Source organism: Crotalus tigris, unplaced genomic scaffold (assembly GCF_016545835.1).
Source record: "Crotalus tigris isolate CLP2741 ecotype Arizona unplaced genomic scaffold, ASM1654583v1 scf7180000024308.805542, whole genome shotgun sequence".
Taxonomy (NCBI): domain Eukaryota; kingdom Metazoa; phylum Chordata; class Lepidosauria; order Squamata; family Viperidae; genus Crotalus; species Crotalus tigris.
Window position 1 is genome coordinate 297,856 of NW_024100480.1, and position 20,266 is coordinate 318,121.

Sequence of the window (20,266 nt, forward strand, 5' to 3'; positions counted from 1 at the left end):
GGACTAAAATCCACAACTTGTGGGCTATTATTGCTGGCTAGAATCCCCTAGCCAGCAATAATAGTAATAATAATAATAATAATAATAATAATAATAATAATAATAATAATAATAATAATAATAATAGCAGCAGCAGCAGCAGCAGCCTGGATAGTGGACGTGGCAGTGCCTGGAGACAGCAGAATAGAAGAGAAAGAACTGGAGAAGATAACAAAATACAAAGACCTACAAATAGAAATAGAAAGACTGTGGCAAAAGCAAGCAAGGGTAGTACCAATAGTCATAGGCTCCTTGGGTGCAATCCCAAAACAACTGGAGCACCGCTTGAACACCATTGGCATTGACAAATTCGCTATTAGTCAATTGCAAAAGGCGGCCTTACTAGGAACCGCTTCCATCCTGCAACGAGATCTGTAATACTATCAAACAAAGAAGCAACGGGTGGAAACTAATCAAGGAGAGAAGCAACCTAGAACTAAGGAGAAACTTCCTGACAGTGAGAACAATTAATCAGTGGAACAGCTTGCCTTCAAAAACCATGGGTGCTCCATCACTGGAAGTTTTTAAGAAGAGACTGGACAGCTATTTGTCTGAAATAGTGTAGGGTTTCCTGCCTGAGCAGGGGGTTGGACTAGATGACCTCCAAGGTCCCTTCCAACTTTACTACTATTACATCCACACCTGCCTATCCCAGGTCCTTGGAAAGGATTCGATAGGTAGACAAAAATGCCAAATCCAGTCTGAACATCTGGCTGATTGTGCGATGATCGATAATCATCATCATCATCATCATCATCATCTCTCTCCCAATACAGCATCCATTCCATTTAGAGAAGCCATCTCCAAAGTTCCTGTGTCTTGGGATCCAAATATTTTTGCCCCCGTTTGGCACGTTCAGAACTGCAAAGCCGAAGACAGGCAGCTGTGGTTTGCTTCAATGCCAGGCCCTGGTTCCTTCCGGGCACCAGCAATGGGAGTTTCAATCGATCAATCAGAATAGAGCTGGAAGGGCTTCATCAGGATGCCTCTCCTGAAACATCTCAGAACATCAGGCTGAACTCTTCTGACAGTTTCACTGCCCCTGAGCTGTTGGGATGCGCCAGGCGAAGCATCACCGACGTCCTGGGGTGAAGCTGGCACGGCTCTCTCCTCAGGTCATGCCTGCTTCAGCCGGAGACACTTTTGTGCCACTCTTGAGACTGTCTTCAAAAAGCAACACCGCTGTACAAACGCCCCTACGGGTTGCAGCTTTGAAGAAACGTACCACGTGTGCATCACAGCTTGGTCTGTTGTGATCCGGTCCCGGGTTCATCAAGGACCTAATAAGGAAACAGATCGGCTTGGCCAGGGGTAGGCAACCTTGGCTCTTTTATGACGCGTGGACTTCAACTCCCAGAATTCCTGAGCCAGCATGGGGGAACTATGGCCCCTTCATGACTCATGGACTTCAACTCCCAGAATTCCTGAGCCAGCCATGCTGAGGGGAAAGGGAGAGGTTTCCAAGCTGAGCCTGGCTGGCTGAGGAATTCTGGGAGTTGAAGTCCACCAGTCATAAAAGAGCCAAGGTAGCCTACCCCTGGTCTAGGAGGCTCACCGCTTAGAACAGAAGGACTTAGGACAGGGGTAGGCAACCTTGGCTCTTTGATGACTCGTGGACGTCAACTCCCAGAATTCCTGAGCCAGCATGAGGGAACTATGGCTCCCTTGATGACTGGTAGACTTCAACTCCCAGCATTCCTGAGCCAGCCATGCTGAGGGGAAAGGGAGAGGTTACCATGCTTAGCCAGGCTGGCTCAGGAATTCTGGGAGTTGAAGTTCACACCTCATAAAAGAGCCAAGGTTGCCTACCCCTGGCCTAAGAGGCTCACCGCTTAGAACAGGACTTTCTGCAAATAGTGGCCCAGAGGCACGTCAAAAGCATTGCTTTTATGGTTTTTTTTCTCTCTCTCTCTCTCTCTCTCTGTGTGTGTGTGTGTGTGTGTGTTTTTAAATGGCATTTTATGTGCGACTTCTTAGAAAAGCTCTTAGAGGTAATGAAGTGGTTATTCTCTGATGCTTTTTAGACTGCAGAGAGCATCAATCCATTAAAGTTTTCGATATTTTCTTCAATAGCCTCTTATGGAATGAGAATTTGTGCCGCGGACAAACTTTCTTTATGTCATCTGACGTTACCGAATAACAGAACGACAAAGTTGGAAGGGATCTTGGAGGTCATCTAGTCCAGCCCCCTGCTCAGGCAAGAAACCCCTAGAGCAGGGGCCTTCAAAATTGGCCCTTGTAGGACTTGTGGACTTCAACTCCCAGAATTCCTCAGCCAGCATGGACCATATAAGCCAGGGGTCTTCAAACTCGGCCCTTTGATGACTTGTGGACTTCAACTCCCAGAATTCCTCAACCAGGCATGCTGGCTGAGGAATTCTGGGGGTTGAAGTTCACAAGTCATCAAAGGGCCAGGTTGGAAGACCCCTGTCTTAAATCTAACACACAAAATGGAGGCTGACTGAGGAATTCTGGGAGTTGAAGTCCACGAGTCATAAAAGGGCCAAGTTTGAAGACCCCTGCCCTATACCACTCCAGACAAATGACTCTCCAGTTACTTATTGAAAGCCTCCACGGATGGAGACCCACAGCAGAATAACAAAATTAACAGAGTTGGAAGGGACCTTGAGAGGTCTTCTAGTCCAGCCCCCGCTCAAGCAGGAGACCCTATTCCATTTCAGGCAAATGGGTGTCCAATTTCTTCTTAAAAACCTCCAGTGTTGGAGCAGCCACAACCTCTGTTCCACTGGTTAATTGTTCCGACTGTCAGGAAGTTTCTCCTTAGTTCCAGGTTGCTTCTCTCCTGGATGAGTTTCCATGATCCGTTGCTTCTTATCCTGCCTTCAGGCGCTTTGGAGAATAGCTTGACTCCCTCTTCTTTGGGGCAGCCCCTGAGAGATTGGAAGGCTGCTGTCATGCCAGCCCTTTTCATTCAAACTAGACATCCCTGATTTTTAGACCCGTTATGGTATGGAAAGACAAAATGGCAGGTGGACCTCAGTGGACATTAAGACGTTAAGAGGGACGTTAACAGGGAAGCAGATGCTTTCAATTCAAAGGTAGGAAGATGCTTTGCAGTGTGGGAGGATAGATGCTTTCCTGGGATTGAGCAAGGCGAAATGTGTGCCTTTCTTGGCCACTGTTTCCATCTAATGCAATTTTGGGGAAGGAGGCAGCTGCTTTAATGAGATCTAGACAAACGCTTCATCTGTGCTCTTGCGTGCTACAAAACCTACCTCTGTGTTTTTTAAATCCAGGGGAAATCTGTGTATGTTATGTAAGTTATCCACATCCCGGCGCATTAGCTAATTGAATGAAATAAGTTAGGAGAATTTGGTAATACTCATAGAAGAGAAAATGTGTAGCTTTGTAGCTCAGGGTTGAACTGTGGGGTCCTCGGTGCTTTCTGAACTTTCTTGAAGACGTTTCATGACCCAACTAGGTAACACCATCAGTGCTAGAAGGGAGTGGGGTTGGAGGAAGAGGAGGAGGAGGAGGAGGAGGAGGACGACGACTGTGGAATCCTTGGTGCTCTCTGATTGGTTGCTTTCTTTCAGACATTTCATGACCCAGCTAGGTAACATCATCAGTGCTAGAAAGGAGTGAGGTTGGAGGAGGAGGAGGAGGAGGAGGAGGAGGAGGAGGAGGAGGAGGAGGAGGAGGAGGAGGAGGAGGAGAACTGTGGAATCCTTGTTGCTCTCTGATTGGTTGCTTTCTTTCAGACATTTCATGACCCAGCTAGGTAACATCATCAGTGCTAGAAGGGAGTGAGGTTGGAGGAGGAGAACTGTGGAGTCCTTCGTGCTCTCTGATTGGTTGCTTTTTTTCAAGACGTTTCATTACCCAGCTAGGTAACATCATCAGTGCTAGAAGGGAGTGAGGTTGGAGGAGGAGAACTGTGGAGTCCTTCGTGCTCTCTGATTGGTTGCTTTTTTTCAGACGTTTCATTACCCAGCTAGGTAACATCATCAGTGCTAGAAGGGAGTGAGGTTGGAGGAGGAGGAGGAGGAGGAGGAGGAGGAGGAGGAGGAGGACGACGACTGTGGAGTCCTTGGTGCTCTCTGATTGGTTGCTTTCTTTCAGACGTTTCATGACCCAGCTAGGTAACATCATCAGTGCAAGAAGGGAGTGGGGATTGCTCTCAGTTTATAACTGAACAACAAAATTGGAAGGGGTCTTCTAATCTAGCTTATATACAAGTGGCTTGTCTTGTCCCTCTTGATGGGAGTGTTCTTGGTTTTTATATTTCTTTTTTTTAAATCAACAACAACAATAAAATTATACATAAAAGTGTCTGAAGTTTGGGCTTGTATCCCGCCAGGCAAAAAAGTTGAATCAGAAGGGAAAGACCTGTAAATGCTTCTCTAACTTCCGACTGCCCCACAGGCCAAAAGATCCTTTCGCTCCTTGTCAAGTGACTTTGCTGCGCAATAAAAGCGGCTGGAATTTCCAATCGGGAGGGGCAATTTTCACAGTGCCTGCTCTTAAAAAAAAAAAAAAAAACCAGCAACCGCAACGAGATTGATTTGAAAAGCCCTTTTGGCTAGGAGAGCGAAGCAAGAATTGTTGCCTCAACAGAGAGCGCAGCGTGTCACAAAATCCTTGATCTCGGAGGCTACCAGCGAAGAGCCAAAAATCCCCGTTTACTTGTCGGCACCTCTTTACCAGATGTGTGAAAATGTGTGTATCATTGAGCCTTGTGCCAAGTTGGGTTTGGGTCTGGAGACCAGGCCCGCTGGGGACAGGTGGCCTTGATTTATAGAACCAGCAAAACCTCCTTGCAAAATCCAGACTTGATTGATGAGACGAGGCCCCTTACCTGACGTTGACGGGCGCGAGGCAGACCTTTTGGGGCAACACACGTGGCATTACTGCCCCCCCCCCCCGCTTTCCTGGACTCCCCCATCAGCCAGAGAGGAAGGAGAGGGGGACTGGCTGACGGAGGAAATCAGCAGCTTCACCTGAAGGATTCCCCTCAGCTGTCCCCTCTAGGAATGTAAGTGCGGCACAATTGTCAGCTCTCATAAAAGCTTTCGCAATGTCACACTAGCAAACCCGCCACGCTGTCACCAGTCGTCTAGGTGGCCTCCGTCATGATGGGTTTCACAATCACTTAGCAAAATTTTATATTTTTAAAGAAAAAACTGTCATCCTCTCTCTCTCTCTCTCTCTCTTTATCTCTCTCTCTCTCTATCTACCTATATTTATCTATCTATCTCTATCGTGTCTGTCTGTCTGTCTGTCTGTCTGTCTGTCTATCTATCTATCTATCTATCTATCCATCTCTATTGTATATCTATCTCCATCCGTCTGTCTGTCCATCTACCTACCTATCTCCATCACATATGTCAGTCTATTTATATCATCTATCTATCTCTATTGTATATGTCTGTCTATCTATCTATCTATCTATCTATCTATCCATCCATCCATCCATCTCTATCATATATCTATCTCCGTCCATCTGTCCGTTCATCCATCTGTCCATCCATCCATCCATCCATCCATCCATCCATCCATCTATCCATCTATCCATCTATCCATCCATCCATCTCTATCGTATTTGTCCGTCTATCTATCTATCTATTTATCCATCCATCCATCTCTATCGTATATCTATCTACGTCCGTCTGTCTGTCCACCTACCTATCTTTATCTCATATGTCAGTCTATCTATATCCATCCATCTCTATCGTATCTCTCTCTCTCTCTCTCTCTCTCTCTCTCTCTCGTCAGTCTATGTCTATCTATCTATCTATCTATCTATCTATCTATCTATCTATCTATCTATCCATCTCTATCGTATATCTATCTCCATCTGTCTGTCCACCTACGTACCTACCTACCTACCTATTTATCCCAACTAGCACGCAGGAGACAAGATGAAAATTGTAATTGCCCAACACACAGACAGACTTAATCACAGTTTCAACTGGGAAACTGCGAGCATCCTAGACCAAGCCAAGTCCCAAAACACGAGGGACTACCTGGAACCTGTAAACCCAGACAAACGACCCATCGACAGGCACATAGATATAAACAATGTCTACACACCATACGAAAGAGAAAATTGGTGTCATGAAGTACACAAAATGAACCTCAAGAGAAGCTGAGGACACGCACGTATGGGCTGAGCCCAGATGTAACAGTGCATAATCTGTCTAGCTAACGGGTTTTCCGCTGAAAAGATGCCAAATGAACTCATCCAATTTGCATCATCAATAAGGAAGCTCACAATACGCCGCAATATATCGACAAGATGTAGAGGTGTCCCTCAAGGTCCTTCAAAATCCAGGCAGAGGATCCTCAAACACCCCCCCCCCCAAGCACTCGGTTCTCTTGCTCCACGGGGTAACGACTCCTTCAAAAGGATGTAGCTGGCCAAAGAGACTTTCGACGTGCCGAAAAGCTCCCTCTGACATACACAAATGTACACACACCATTTACCGTGGAAGGCAGGAGTCGAGCCGTTTCACCGTCCCAAAAATGTCAAAAACAAACACGAACGCCAGAGCAGAATTCGTGATAGGTCGTTTTTGATCGCTGAAGGACTTTTAGCATCGTATTCACAAAAAGAGAAATGAAGCTTGTCCGTGATCTTTAAAAGCAAACACGGTGTGGATTGTCGGTATTACAGCATTTGGGGGGGGGGGGGAAGGAGGGAGGAATTTTCTAGGAAAGGAAAACTCCATTTTTTCCCCTCCACTGGGGCAACATCGCAAGCCGTTGTTCACTTAGTGACACGGTTGTTAAACAAATCTGGCTTCCCCAGATTGTCGGAAGGTTCGCAAAAGGGGATCCCGTAACCCCGGGACGTTGCAACCCGTCATAAATAGGAGCCAGTTGCCAAGCGGGCGAAATTTGATCACATGACCATGGTGAGGCTGCAACGGTCGTAAGTGTGAAAAACGGCCGTAGGTTGCTTTTTTCAGTGCCGTTGTAACTCGGAACGGTCACTAAGCAAGCTGTTTTAAGCCGAAGACTATCTGTATACCTTCAAAGGTAGCCCCATGTAAAGAGCATTGATCATTTGCAGGATATCACAGTCTGCTAAAAGGGGCTAGGGCAGGGGTCTTCAAACTTGGCCACTTTTAAGACTGGTGGACCAACTCCCAGAATGGCTCAGGAATTCTGGGAGTTGAAGTCCACGAGTCCTAAAAGAGCCAAGGTTGCCTATCCCTGGCCTAGGTCCTCCTGTTCTAAGCGGTGAGACTCCTAGACCAGGGGTGGGCAACCCTGGCTCTTTTATGACTGGTGGATTTCAACTCCCAGAATTCCTGAGCCAGCCATACTGAGGGGAAAGGGAGAGGTTTCCAAGCTGAGCCATGCTGGCTCAGGAATTCTGGGAGTTGAAGTCCACGAGTCATAAAGCGGCCTAGGCCTAGGCCAGAGGTAGGCAACCTTGCCTCTTTTATGACTCGTGGACTTCAACTCCCAGAATTCCTGAGCCAGCCATGCTGAGGGGAAAGGGAGAGGTTTCCATGCTGAGCCATGTTGGCTCAGGAATTCTGGGAGTTGAAGTCCATCAGTCATAAAAGAACCAAGGTTGCCTACTCTGGTCTAGTTTAATGAAGAGAAGGACGAGGGGGACATGATAGCAGTCTTCCAGTATCTCAGGGGCTGCCCCAAAGAAGAGGCAGTCAAGCTCTTCTCCAAAGCACCTGAAGGAAGGACTAGAAACAAGGGATGGAAACTCAACAAGGAGAGAGCAACCTAGAACTAAGGAGAAACTTCCTGACAGTGAGAACAATTAACCAGTGGAACAACCTGCCTCCAGAAGCCGTGAATGCTCCAATACTGGAGGATTTTAAGAAGAGACTGGACAGCCATTTGCCTGGAATGGTAGAGGGTTTCCTGCCTGAGCAGGGGGTTGGACTGGAAGACCTCTAAGGTCCTAATCAAGGACAGAAGCAACCTAGAATTAAGAGAAACTTCCTAACAGTGAAGACAATTAACCAGTGGAATAGTTTGCCCCCAGAAGCTGTGTGTGCTTCATCACTGGAGGAATTTAAAAAGAGACGGGACAACCATTTGTCTGAAATGGTGTAGGGTCTTCAGCTTGAGCACTGGGGTTGGACTAGATGACTTCCAAGGTCCCTTCCGACTCTATTCTGGTGGATTGAAGTCAACCAGACCTTCCCCTTTCCCTCCCCACCCTGGAATCACATCTGTTCTTCATGGCCATTTGATGCTGATGAACCACGGCCGATGCGGACCGATTTCCAGCTGCCTCGGTTGTCCCAAACGCAAAGGATTATGACTCCCGGCATTTCTGCCGTCTGAAAAACACGGTTGTTTTCCGTCCCTGGTTATTTTATTGCAGTGGTTCTCAACCTGTGGGTCGGGACCCATTTGGGGTCGAACGACCATTTCACGGGGGTCGCCAAACAACGCAGTCCGCCATCTTTTTTCCCCCTTTTCCTTAGCTGTGCTACTCCCTTTTATTCTATTGGCTTTTGAAAGCCAATAGAATAGACTCTCTTGAATAGAGTCTAATTCTATTGGCTATCCAAAGCCGATAGGAATTGTCCAGGCTGTCTCTGCCCTGCTGAGCCTGCCAAAAGTCCCATTCTCCAAACGGTGCTGCACCAATTGAGTAGTCCTCGACTTACGACCGGTTGGGGGTCGCGGCATTAAAAAGGTTGAGAACCACTGTTTTGTTGCCTTTCCTCGGCCGGCCCCAGGATGGCAGACATCTGTTAGCCGACTGCCTGCTCACAAAGATGTTTCACAAAGCATATGCAGGAGGACTATGTTGAAGAGCCACATGGTTTTGGCAGGAGGGGAACATTCCGGAATGTCAAAGCAATGTTTTGCTGGTCTGCTGAAAGGGTTGAGGCTCCTATGCGCACACGGCCTGTGCGGAAGTTGGGTTTAATTGCATTACGTGTGCACCGATGGAGAACACCTGGCGTCCTCGTCCCGACCAGCAGCACGAAACGAGAAAAGCGACAACCGGTTCCTTTCTTCCATTCCTTCAGTTCTCCAATTCATTCCTTCTCTCATATGGAATCACAGCATGACCGAGTTGGAAGGGACCTTAAGAGGTCATCTAGTCCACGGGTCCCCAACCTGGCCACCGGGCCGTGGGAATGGCTGGCCGGTGTGCGCGCGCACACTGCCCTAGTTTGCGTTGCACGGGCGCCAGCGCCGCCCGTTTGCGTTGTGTGGCCGCTAACGTTGCCCCTGTTTGTGTCGTGCGGGCGCTACTGCCGCCCCTGTTTGTGTCGCGCGTGCTAATGCCACCCCCGTTGGTGTCACGCGCGAATATGCGGTCCCATGCCGACCCCTTCCTTTCCCTCCGGGCTGCCAACCTAGAAGGATTGGAGACCTCTGTTCTAGTCCAGGGGTCCCCAACCAGCAACTGGTTCACACAAACAAGCAAAGCCCAATAGAACAGAATAGAACAGAATAGAGCTGGAAGAGACCTTGGAGGTCTTCTAGTCCAGCCCCCTCCTCAAGCAGGAGAACCTATACCAGCAGTTCTCAACCTGTGGGTCGGGACCCCATTTGGGGTCGAACGACCATTTCACGGGGTCGCCAAACAACGCAGTCCGCCATTTCCCCCCCCCTTTTCCTTAGCTGTGCTCCTCCCTTTTATTCTATTGGCTTTTGAAAGCCAATAGAATAGACTCTCTTGAATAGAGTCTAATTCTATTGGCTTTCAAAAGCCAATAGGAATTGTCCAGGCTGTCTCTGCTCTGCTGGAAGTTTCCATCCCTCCCTGCTGAGCAACTACTAAAAATGTAAGGAAAAGAGGGCCGGGGGTGGGAGGTGGGAGGCCCGCGGGCGTAGGGAGGGTTGCTGGCCGTGGGGCCCGGCGGGTGCCTTACCTTCCTTGGGCTGGGCCAGCTGGTGGCCCAGCCAGTGGTCACCCTGCGCCATCGCTGCCCCTTGCCAGCTACGCCTCAGCCGGCACAGGGAGCGGCACTACGCATGCGCGGCGCTCCCAGGCAGAGAAAGTCCTCGACTTACGACCGGTTGGGTAGTCTTCAACTTACGACCGGTTGGGTAGTCCTCGACTTACGACCGGTTGGGGTCGCGGCATTAAAAAGGTTGAGAACCACTGACCTATACCATCTCAGACAGTCTCCTCTTTAAAATCTCCAGTGATGGAGCTCCCACGATTTCTGGTGGCAAGCTGTTCCACTGGTTAATTGTCCTCACTGTCGGGAAGTTTCTCCTTCATTCCAGGTTGCTTCTCTCTTTGGTCAGTTTCCAACCATTGTTTCTCGTCCTGCCCTCTGGTGCTTTGGAGAATAACTTGACCCGCTCTGCCTTGTGGCAGCCCCTCAGATACTGGAACACTGCTATCGTGTCTCCCCTATTTCTTCTTTTCTTTAGACTAGCCAAACCCAACTCCCGCAGCCGTTCTTCGTATGTTTTAGTCTCCAGGACTTTCATCATCTTAGTTCCTCTTCTCTGAATTTTTTTTCCAGACTCTCAACATTTTTTTTGTAATATGGTGACCAAAATTGGCTGCAGTATTCCAGGCGTGGCCTTACTAAGGGCTTATAAAAGCGGTATTAATACTTTGCGTGATCTTGATTCTATGCCTCTGTTTTTGCAGCCCAGGATTGTATTGGGTTTTTTTTGGCTGCTGCTGTACACGGCTGGTTCATAGTCAAGCGATCGTCCACTAGGACTCCAAGGTCCCTCTCACAGTTACTGTTTTTGAGCCAGGTCTCGCCCAATATAATAATAATAATAATAATAATAATAATAATAATAGGTAGGTAGGTAGGTAGATTAGATAGATAGATAGATAGATAGATAGATAGATAGATAGATAGATAGATAGATAGATAGATAGATAGATAGATAATGGATAGATGGACATATACAATAGAGATAGATAGACAGACAGACAGACAGTCAGACAATAGAGATGGATGGATGGATATAGACATATGCGATAGAGATAGATAGGTAGATATTAGATAGATATTAGATTGATAGAATAATAATAATAATAATAATAATAATAATAATAATAATAATAATAATAATAATCCCAGGTCCTGGGTAAGGACTCGATAGGTAGACAAAATGCCAAATCCAGTCTGAACATCTGGCTGACTGTGCGATGATTGATAATAATAATAATAATAAAGTTGGAAGGGACCTTGGAGGTCATCTAGTCCAACCCCCTGCTCAGGCAGGAAACCCTACACCATTTCAGACAAAGGGCTGTCTCTTCTTGAAAACTTCCAGTGTTGGAGCACTCACAGCTTCTGGAGGCAGGTTGTTCCACTGGTTAATTGTTCTCACTGCCAGGAAGTTTCTCTTTAGTTCTAGGTATTTGTGCCTTTGGTTTTTCCCGCCTAAATGTAAGACTTTGCTTTTCTCCACATTCTAGTCCAACCCCTCTCAGCCCAGCTCACACAGACCCAGTGACTTTCCATCCACAAATCCTTTCTCCTTCTACTTTATAAAAGCAGCCGGAAAGGACGGCTCCCGTCACAAACATCATTTTTCTTCTCCTGGGTTTTGCCGCAAAAAAGAAAAAAAAAAAAGTGAAAAAAAAAAAAAAGCCGGTGAAGATGTAGCAAATGCCATCTTTCCCGCCCGGCGTGACAAGCCCGTTGCGCCACACCGAGAGAGAGTGCCCTAACTATTTTTAGGATGTGCATTATTTCCCCACGCCTGGCCGTCAAGCATTTTGTAGAAATTGCTATTCGAGTCGCATCGGTGGGGAAAGTGGGAAAAGAAAGTAGCAAAAAAAGAAAGAAAAAAAAAGAAAAAAGAAGAAAGAGGAGGGAAAAAGAAAATAAAATAAAAAAAGCACCCGGGACTTTTCATTATGCCTTGTGTGCTTTTTGAATGTCAGCTGCAGAGATAAGATCTGATCGCCTGTGACAAGCTGACAGGAACGCCGGAGATGAACAGGCAGAACCACACGGCGCAGCAAAACGGTCACTTTGGAGAAAGAGATCTTTTTTTCTCTCTCCCCCCCCCTTCCACTTTCCAAGGAGGATGGCCTTCCCTGTCACAACAGGGCGGCTGACAACTTTATGAAATGCACTCGAAAGACGGAGAGAGTTTTTGTAGACAACGACGCCGTTAGCGGAGAGACCGTCGCTGACGGGAAGAATCCAAACTTGATGGCTTGTCATTCGGTTTTTCTTTTCGCCACGGGTCCCCAAATCAATAAGGTTTTTTTTTCCTTTTTAAAGGTGAGGAAATGGGGGGGAGGAGGAGGAAGAGGAGGAGGAGTATGACTGTGGGGTCCTTGGTGGTCTCTGAACTTGGTTCTTTTCTTGTAGATGTTTCATGGCCAAACTAGGGAACATCATCAGTGTTAGAAGGGAGTGGGGTTTGTGGAGAGGAGGAAAAAGAGGAGGAGGAAGAGGAGGAGGAGGAGGAGGAGGAGGAGGAGGAGGAAGAAGACTGTGGGGTTCTTGATGCTCTCTGAGCTTGGTGGTTTTCTTGCAGACGTTTCATGACCCATGTAGGGAACACCATCAGTGCTAGAAGGGAGTGGGGTTTGCAGAGAGGAGGAGGAGGAGGAGGAGGAGGAAGAGGAGGAGGAGGAGGAGGAGGAGGAGGAGGAAGGATTGTGGGGTCCCTGGTGCTCTCTGAGCTTGGTGGTTTTCTTGCAGACGTTTCACGACCAAACTAGGTAACATTATCAGTGCTAGAAGGGATTCTGGGAGTTGAAGTCCACGAGTCATAAAAGAGCCAAGGTTGCCTACCCTTTGTCTAGGAGGCTCACCGCTTAGAACAGAGGACAGGGGTAGGCAACCTTGGCTCTTTTAGGACTCGTGGACTTCGACTCCCAGAATTCCTGAGCCAGCCTGGTTCAGCTTGGAAACCTCTCCCTTTCCCCTCAGCATGGCTGGCTCAGGAATTCTGGGAGTTGAAGTCCACCAGTCATAAAAGAGCCCAGGTTGCCTACCCCTGTCCTAAGTCCTCCTGTTCTAAGCGGTGAGTCTCCTAAACCAGGGGTAGGCAATCTTACCAAGGCCTTGTAAAGTGGTATTAACACTTCACCTGATCTTGATTCTATCCCTCTGTTAATGCAGCCTAGCACTGTGTTGGCTTTTTTGGCAACTGCAGCACACGGCTGGCTCATATCAAAGGGATTGTCCACTAGGACTCCGAGATCCCTCTCACAGTTGCTACTATTGAGCAAGGTACCCCCTATACTATACCTGTACATTTGGTTTTTCTTGCCTAAATGTAGAACCTTCCTTTTTTCACCACTGAATTTCATTTTGTTAGGTAGCGCCCAGTGTTCGAGTCTCTCCAGATTAAACCCAAACGGTGCTCTATTAAGTTCCCCATCTCCCATCTCCCTCAGCTAAGGAATTTGCGAGGCCTAGCAGCCCCTGATGGGTTTCCAGCTAAGAATTCCCAATGTCTTTTAATCATTGACATTCTGCTCGGGAAGACAGAAGAGGCTTCATTTGCGGGCTTGTAAAGCCCAAACCTGTTTATCAGGAAATCGGCTTAGCTTGCAGCCGGAGCTGCGGCGTTCCGGCTGGGCTGCTTATTAATCATAACTGGCAGCAAATGATAAACCATTTGCTACCAGCCACCACCAAACTTTTTCTCCACTCCTGATCAATAATAAATTGCTATTGTTTGCAGCCAAAGGGGGCTGAGAAAGGCAACCCGAAGCAGCAAGAATGCAACCGAAAGGAAGGAAGGGACGGCTTTTGCAATCGAGTTCGAAGGAAAGAGACGTGAGGATAGATGAGCCCAGTAACAGAATTGCAAGGGGACCTTGGAGGTCTTCTAGTCCAGCCCCCTGCTCAAGCAGGAAACCCTATACCAGAGATGGCGAACCTTTTAGAGACCGAGTGCCCAAACTGCCACCCAAAACCCACTTATTTATCGCCGGGTGCCAAGTGGGCGTGGCCCGCTGGGTGGGCGTGGCTGTGGTGGTCATAGCAGAATAGGTGGGTGTGGCCAAGGTGGGCGTGGTCACCTCGATGTTGCTCTTGTGGGGGCCGGACAGGGTTGGGGGAGATCCAGGGGGTCTCTGGCAGGTGGGGCAGCGGGCAGGAGGCTCGTCCTGCGGGGTGAGGCAAGGCAAGGCATGGCACGGGTGCCATTGTCGCAGGGCAAGGCGAGGCAGGGGCCAGGACGGCTGCTGCCCGACACCATCGGCCCCCACACACAGAGCCCAGCGAGCGCATGGGGGCCGACAGTGTCCGTCAGCAGCCACAGCCTGCCGGCCCCTCGACCGGCGCACTCTGGGGCTCTACAGCCCGTCGCCAGCAGTTCAGAGAAGCCGCCTCTGAGTTGGACGGATAGCCGGCTGACAGCTGAGGAGGCGATGCAATGGGTTGTGCCCGGGAAAAGGAGAGCATGCAAGGCCAGGAGGGATGGGACGGGCGGGAGGGAAACCAGCCATGCTGGGGTGCATCTGGCCACGTGGGACCTCGGTGAGTTAGCGGACAGCTGGCTGAAGAGAGACGGTTGCCATCTCCGGGGAAAGGCGTGCCCGCCCACGGAGAGGACTCTGAGTGCCGCCTCTGGCACGCGTACCATAGGTTCACCACCACTGCCCTATAATACTAATAATAAAGTTGGAAGGGACCTTGGAGGTCATTGAGTCCAACCCCTTGCTCAGACAGGAAACCCTACACCACTTCGGACAAAAGGCTGTCCAGTCTCTTCTTAAAAACTTCCAGTGTTGGAGCATTCACCGCTTCTGGAGGCAGGTTGTTCCACTGGTTAATTTTCTAACTGTCAGGAAGTTTCTCCTTAGTTCCAGGTTGCTTCTCTCCTTGACTAGTTTCCATCTGTTGCTTCTTGTCCTGCCTTCCGGCGCTTTGGAGAAGATCTTGACTCCCTCTTTTATAGGGCAACCCCTGAGATATTGGAACACTGCTATCCTGTCCCCCCTCGTCCTTCTCTTCGTTAAACTAGACCAGGGGTAGGCAACCTTGGCTCTTTTATGACTCGTGGACTTCAACTCCCAGAATTCTTGAGCCAGCATGGCTCAGATTGGAAACCTCTCCCTTTCTCCTCAGCATGGCTGGTTCAGGAATTCTGGGAGTTGAAGTCCATGAGTCATAAAAGAGCCAAGGTTGCCTACCCCCGAACTAGACATACCCAATTCTAGCAACCGTTCCTTATATGTTTTAGCCTCCAGTCCCCTGATCATCTTTGTTGCTCTTCTCTGCACTCTTTCTAGAGTCTCAGCATCTTTTTTACATCCTGGTGACCAAAACTGGATGCAAATTTCCAAGTGTGGCCTTACCAAGGCATTGAAGAGTGGTATTAATACTTCACATGATCTTGATTCTATCCCTCTGTTAATGCAGCCTAGTACTGTGTTGGCTTTTTTGGCAGCTTCAGCACACGGCTGGCTCACATTTAAGTGATTATTTCAGACAAATGGCTGTCCAATGTTTTCTTGAAAACCTCCACGGATGGAGCACTGAACTGGCATTTTTATACAACTATCAAGTCTTTCGCAAGGACCTGGGATAGGCAGATGTTCTTCGATGGTCATCATGACCATCGTCAAAATAAATTGATAAAAGAGAAAGACACACCTTCTGAAGCACAAACACACTCACGCACACACACACACACACACACCGACAATATGAAATTAAGTGCTGTAAGCTAAAGCAAAACATTCAAATCTGGGCAAATGGCTACTGAAGAAGGCATAAAAGAAACTAGGGAACCTCTTGCCTTCTGACTTTTCTGCAAATGTCCCCATATCCTGAAGCCCGTGTAGGCAACCACGAGGGCTAACCACTTGATATTGTCTCACTTTTGAATGGAACAAAAGGGTTTGAGATACTGAAGGATACAACGTCAAACTACATGGTTTTGCAATACACAGCCCATAGATACACCAAAAAGAAAAGGAACATCCAGACAAGCCCAGAAAAAAATGTTATATTTATACATTTATATTATAATGGCGTATTTTATATCTATATTTATATCTATCTATATCTCTATCTATCTATCTATCTATCTATCTATCTATCTATCTATTTATCTATCATCTCTCTATCTCTCTATCTATCTAATCTATATCTATCTATCTATCCTCTCTAACCATCTATCCTCTCTTACTATCTATCTCTATCTCTCATCTTTCTCTCTCTCTCTCTCTCTCTCTCTCTCTCTCTATATATATATATATATATATATATATATCACACTATCTCTATTTCTCACACTATCTATCTATCTAATCTATATCTATCTATCTATCCTCTTACTATCTATCTCTATTTCTCTTCATCTTTCTTTCTCTCTGTGTCTGTCTATCTATCTAACCATCTCTATCTATCTTTATCTATCTACCTATCTCTATCTATCTATCTATCTATTTATCTATCTATATCTATCTTTCTATCTATATATATCTCTCTCACTCTCTCTCTATCTCTATATCTATCTCTCTTTCTCTCTCTCACACACACTATCTATCTATCTATCTATCTCTATCTATCATTGTCTGTGTCTGTCTATCTATATCTATCTATCTATCTATCTATCTATCTATCTATCTATCTATCTATCCATCCATTACCTGTCTGTCTATATTTATCTCTCTATCTCTCTCTATCTATTTATCTATCTATCTTTCTATTTATCTATCCATCCATCCATCCATTACCTGTCTGTCTGTCTATACATACACGCCTACATTGTCTGTCTCTCTCTATGGGAGAAAGGAAGCCGAGTGGGTACCTCAGAAGCGGATGGAAGATGACCGTGATGTTCCGAGCTCCTGGTTTGCAGACAAACTTTGTCCTACCACCTTCGATTAAATTGTCGTCAGGGTCTCCTTAAAAGGATGAAAAAAATACATTAGAAACGGCTGATTTGCAGGCAATTTCAGATTTCGTTTGTTTTTTTTTTTTAAAAAAGCTCCTTTGCGGGATATGCATAAATAAATGGGTTAATCTGGTGTATTGCCAAGTCTACAAATCCCCCTGTAACCTGGCCAGATTACAAGCTTACTTAGGATTCTTCTCCAAGGCAAAAAAAAAAAAAAAAACCCAGGACAATCTCACACAAGTAAACTTGGCTTAACCTACTTTCATTTGGGTCCTAGTGAATTTTAGCCAGTAGAAGGACAGGTGGGAGTTGTGTTGCCCAGGTAGATCTTCATGGAATTTGGGGGACATATGAGTGGTTTTTAGAAAAGTCTACTACGTGGTGAGATCAGCCTATCTTCCCATCTCCAATTTACCGGGGGGGGGGGTAAATTTTGACAATCAAACACAATTTGAAGCAACGCAACTAAGCTGTGGATGGCCAACTTTTAAATATTCTAAGAAAATTGAAGATATTTGGAGGAGGAGGAGGAGGAGGAGGAGGACGACGACGACGACGACGACTGTGGGGTCCTTGGTACTCTCTGAGCTTGGTTGTTTTCTTGTAGACATTTCATGACCCAACAAGGTAACATCATCAGTACTGGAAGGGAGTGGCGTTTGGAGTGGAGGAGGAGGGGGAGGGGAGGGGGAGGAAGAGGAGGAAGTGGGGAGGAAGAAGGTGGCAGGAGAAGGAAGAGGAGGGGGAGAGGAGGACTGTGAGGTCCTTGGCACTCTTTGAACTTGGTTGTTTTCTTGTAGACATTTCATAACCCAACAAGGTAACATCACCAGTACTACAAGGGAGTGGGGTTTGGAAGGAAAAGGAAGAGGAGGAGGAAGAGGGTGGCAGGAGGAGGAAGAGGAGGAGGAGGGAGGGGAGGAAGAGGAAAAGGGTGGCAGGAGGAGGAAGAGGAGGGGGAATATGAGCCGAGGTGGCGCAGCAGTTAGAGTGCAGTATTGCAGGCCACTTTAGCTGACTGTGTTCAGCAGGTCAGCGGTTCAAATCTCACCGGCTCAAGGTTGACTCAGCCTTCCATCCTTCCGGGGTAGGTAAAATGAGGACCCAGATTGTTGGGGGCAATGTAAATATATATAGACATTGCTTACTGGTGTACACCGCTTAGAGAGTGCTTGCACTTAAAGCGGTATATAAGTCTCATAAATAAATAAATAAATAAATAAATAAATAGGGAGGAGGTGAGGAAGAGGAAGAAGGTGGCAGGAGGAAGGAGAAAGGAGGAGGAGGAGGAGAAAGAGGGTGGGAGGAGGAGGAAGAGAGTGGCAGGAGGAGGAAGAATAGGAAGGGAGGAAGAGGGTGGCAGGAGGAAGAGAAGGAGAAAGGAGGAGGAGGAGGAGAAGGAAGGAGGAGGAGAAAGAGGATGGGAGAAGGAAGAGGAAAAGGGTGGCAGGAGGAGGAAGAGGAGGAGGGGGAGGAGGAGGAAGGAGGGGAGGAAGAGGGTGGCAGGAGAAAGGAGAAGAAGAAGGAGGAGGAAGAAGGTAGCAAGAAGGAGGAGGGGGATGAGGAGGAAGGAGTGGAGGAGGACAAAGAGAGTGAGAAGAGGAGGAGGGAAGGAGGAGGAGGAAGAAGAACCAATCAAGTGTACTTTGTTCTGTTTGGCCTTGAACGGCCAAATAAGCCAACTTGGTTGTCCGTGCAGAACGGCCAAATAAGCCAACTTGGTTGTCCATGCAGAACAGCCAAATAAGCCAACTTGATTGTCCATGCAGAACGGACGCCTCCTCACGCAGAGCCAGACGTGGCATCTCCTCCGCAGAGCCCTTTTCATTTTCCCTAAAATTTTCCAGATGTACGGAGAAGCAACTGAGAGCTGACCTCTTAAGTTTGTTTGGTGTTTAAAAAAAACAAAAACAAAACACCAGGCTGTAATTACAGATAACCCCCTCTCACAATTAAGCCCCTCAGAAAAAGTCTGAGCCACAATTCCGCTCCCTATAAATTAAAGTACACACAACAGAAACTCAATAGGAAACGGGGTAAAAAAAATATATACATTTGTTAGAAAATAACTATCGATTCTCGGCGTGCGATGGGAGGCACGTCTCCCAGCCTGATTCACCTGCGGCCCATCTAAACCTCCGGTGCAGAAATACACTGAGAAATATAAAGGAGACGAGGCCGTCTTCCTATAGTGACTCATCCCGCATAAGTCGATATTATTGGGAGGGATCGATTTTACGATGAAGAACCAGAGTAACCCCCCCTTTATAATTAAATAAACCTTCCTTTCCCAGGAGAGCCGCCAAAGTGACCTGTCAAAATATAATGCGTAGCAGCCATTTCCGCCGTCCAGTCACGTAATTGCAATTTTTTAGGCTTTTGGGGGGCGATTTCTGGCAAAGAATAGCAATTGGGAAGAATGGATTTGTTTCGCTGCCACGCCGTTGCTTTAATAATCACGGTGATCCGCTTAATGACCGCTTTGGAAAAAGGTCGACAAACATGTCCGGTCACGTGGGCACCTAGAGTAACAAACGCAATGAATTTACAACTGGGTTTCTCCTCATGATTGTGGTCGTAAATTGAGGAATATCTATATTTGGGGGGTCTTTCTCCTCAAAAAAAAAAAGCCTGTGAGGCTGCTTTTCACTGAAAAAAAAAGAAAAGAAATCCAGACTTCACTTCCATATTCTGCAACAAACCAATTTCTTTTTCTTCTACAGCAGACATTCTCCTCAAAGGCACTCAGGAAACCAAATCCCCAATTTAGGCTTTACAATATAAATCAAATCCCCAATCTAGGCCCATCAATATAATCCCCAATCTAGGCCCTACAATATATTCCCCAATCTAGGCCCTAGAATATAATCCATAATCTAGGCCCTACAATATATTCCCCAATCTAGACCCTACAATATATTCCCCAATCTAGACTCTACAATATATTCCCCAATCTAGGCCCTACAATATAATCCGCAATCTAGGGTTTACAATATAATCCCCAATCTAGGCCCTACAATATAATCCTCAATCTAGAGTCTACAATATGATCCCCAATCTAGGCCCAACAATATAATCCCCAATCTAGGGCCTACAATATAATCCTCAATCTAGACCCGTCGATATAATCCCCAATCTAGGCCCTACAATATAATCCCCAATCTAGGCCCGTCGATATAATCCCCAATCTAGGGCCTACAATATAATCCCAATCTAGGATCTACAATATAATCCCCAATCTAGGGTTTACAATATAATCCCCAATCTAGGCCCAACAATACAATCCCCAATCTAGGGCCTACAATATAATCCTCAATCTAGGCCCGTCGATATAATTCCCAATCTAGGCCCTACAATATAATCCCCAATCAAGGCCCGACAATATAATCCCCAATCTAGGGCCTACAATATGATCCCCAATCTAGGGATTACAAAATAACCCCCAATCTAGGCCTGACAATAT

At 47.0% G+C, this 20,266-nt stretch overlaps 1 protein-coding gene across 4 annotated transcripts in view; it reads right to left on the reverse strand.

Moving 5' to 3' along the window:
- Positions 1-20,266, reverse strand: part of EXOC4 (exocyst complex component 4) — a 281,528-nt gene that overhangs the window by 99,089 nt on the left and 162,173 nt on the right. For all 4 annotated transcript variants that reach the window (XM_039324739.1, XM_039324738.1, XM_039324737.1 and 1 more), the window contains one exon: positions 16,714-16,810. In XM_039324739.1, the coding sequence (XP_039180673.1) occupies positions 16,714-16,810 (97 nt within the window). The remainder of the gene's footprint in view (positions 1-16,713; positions 16,811-20,266) is intronic.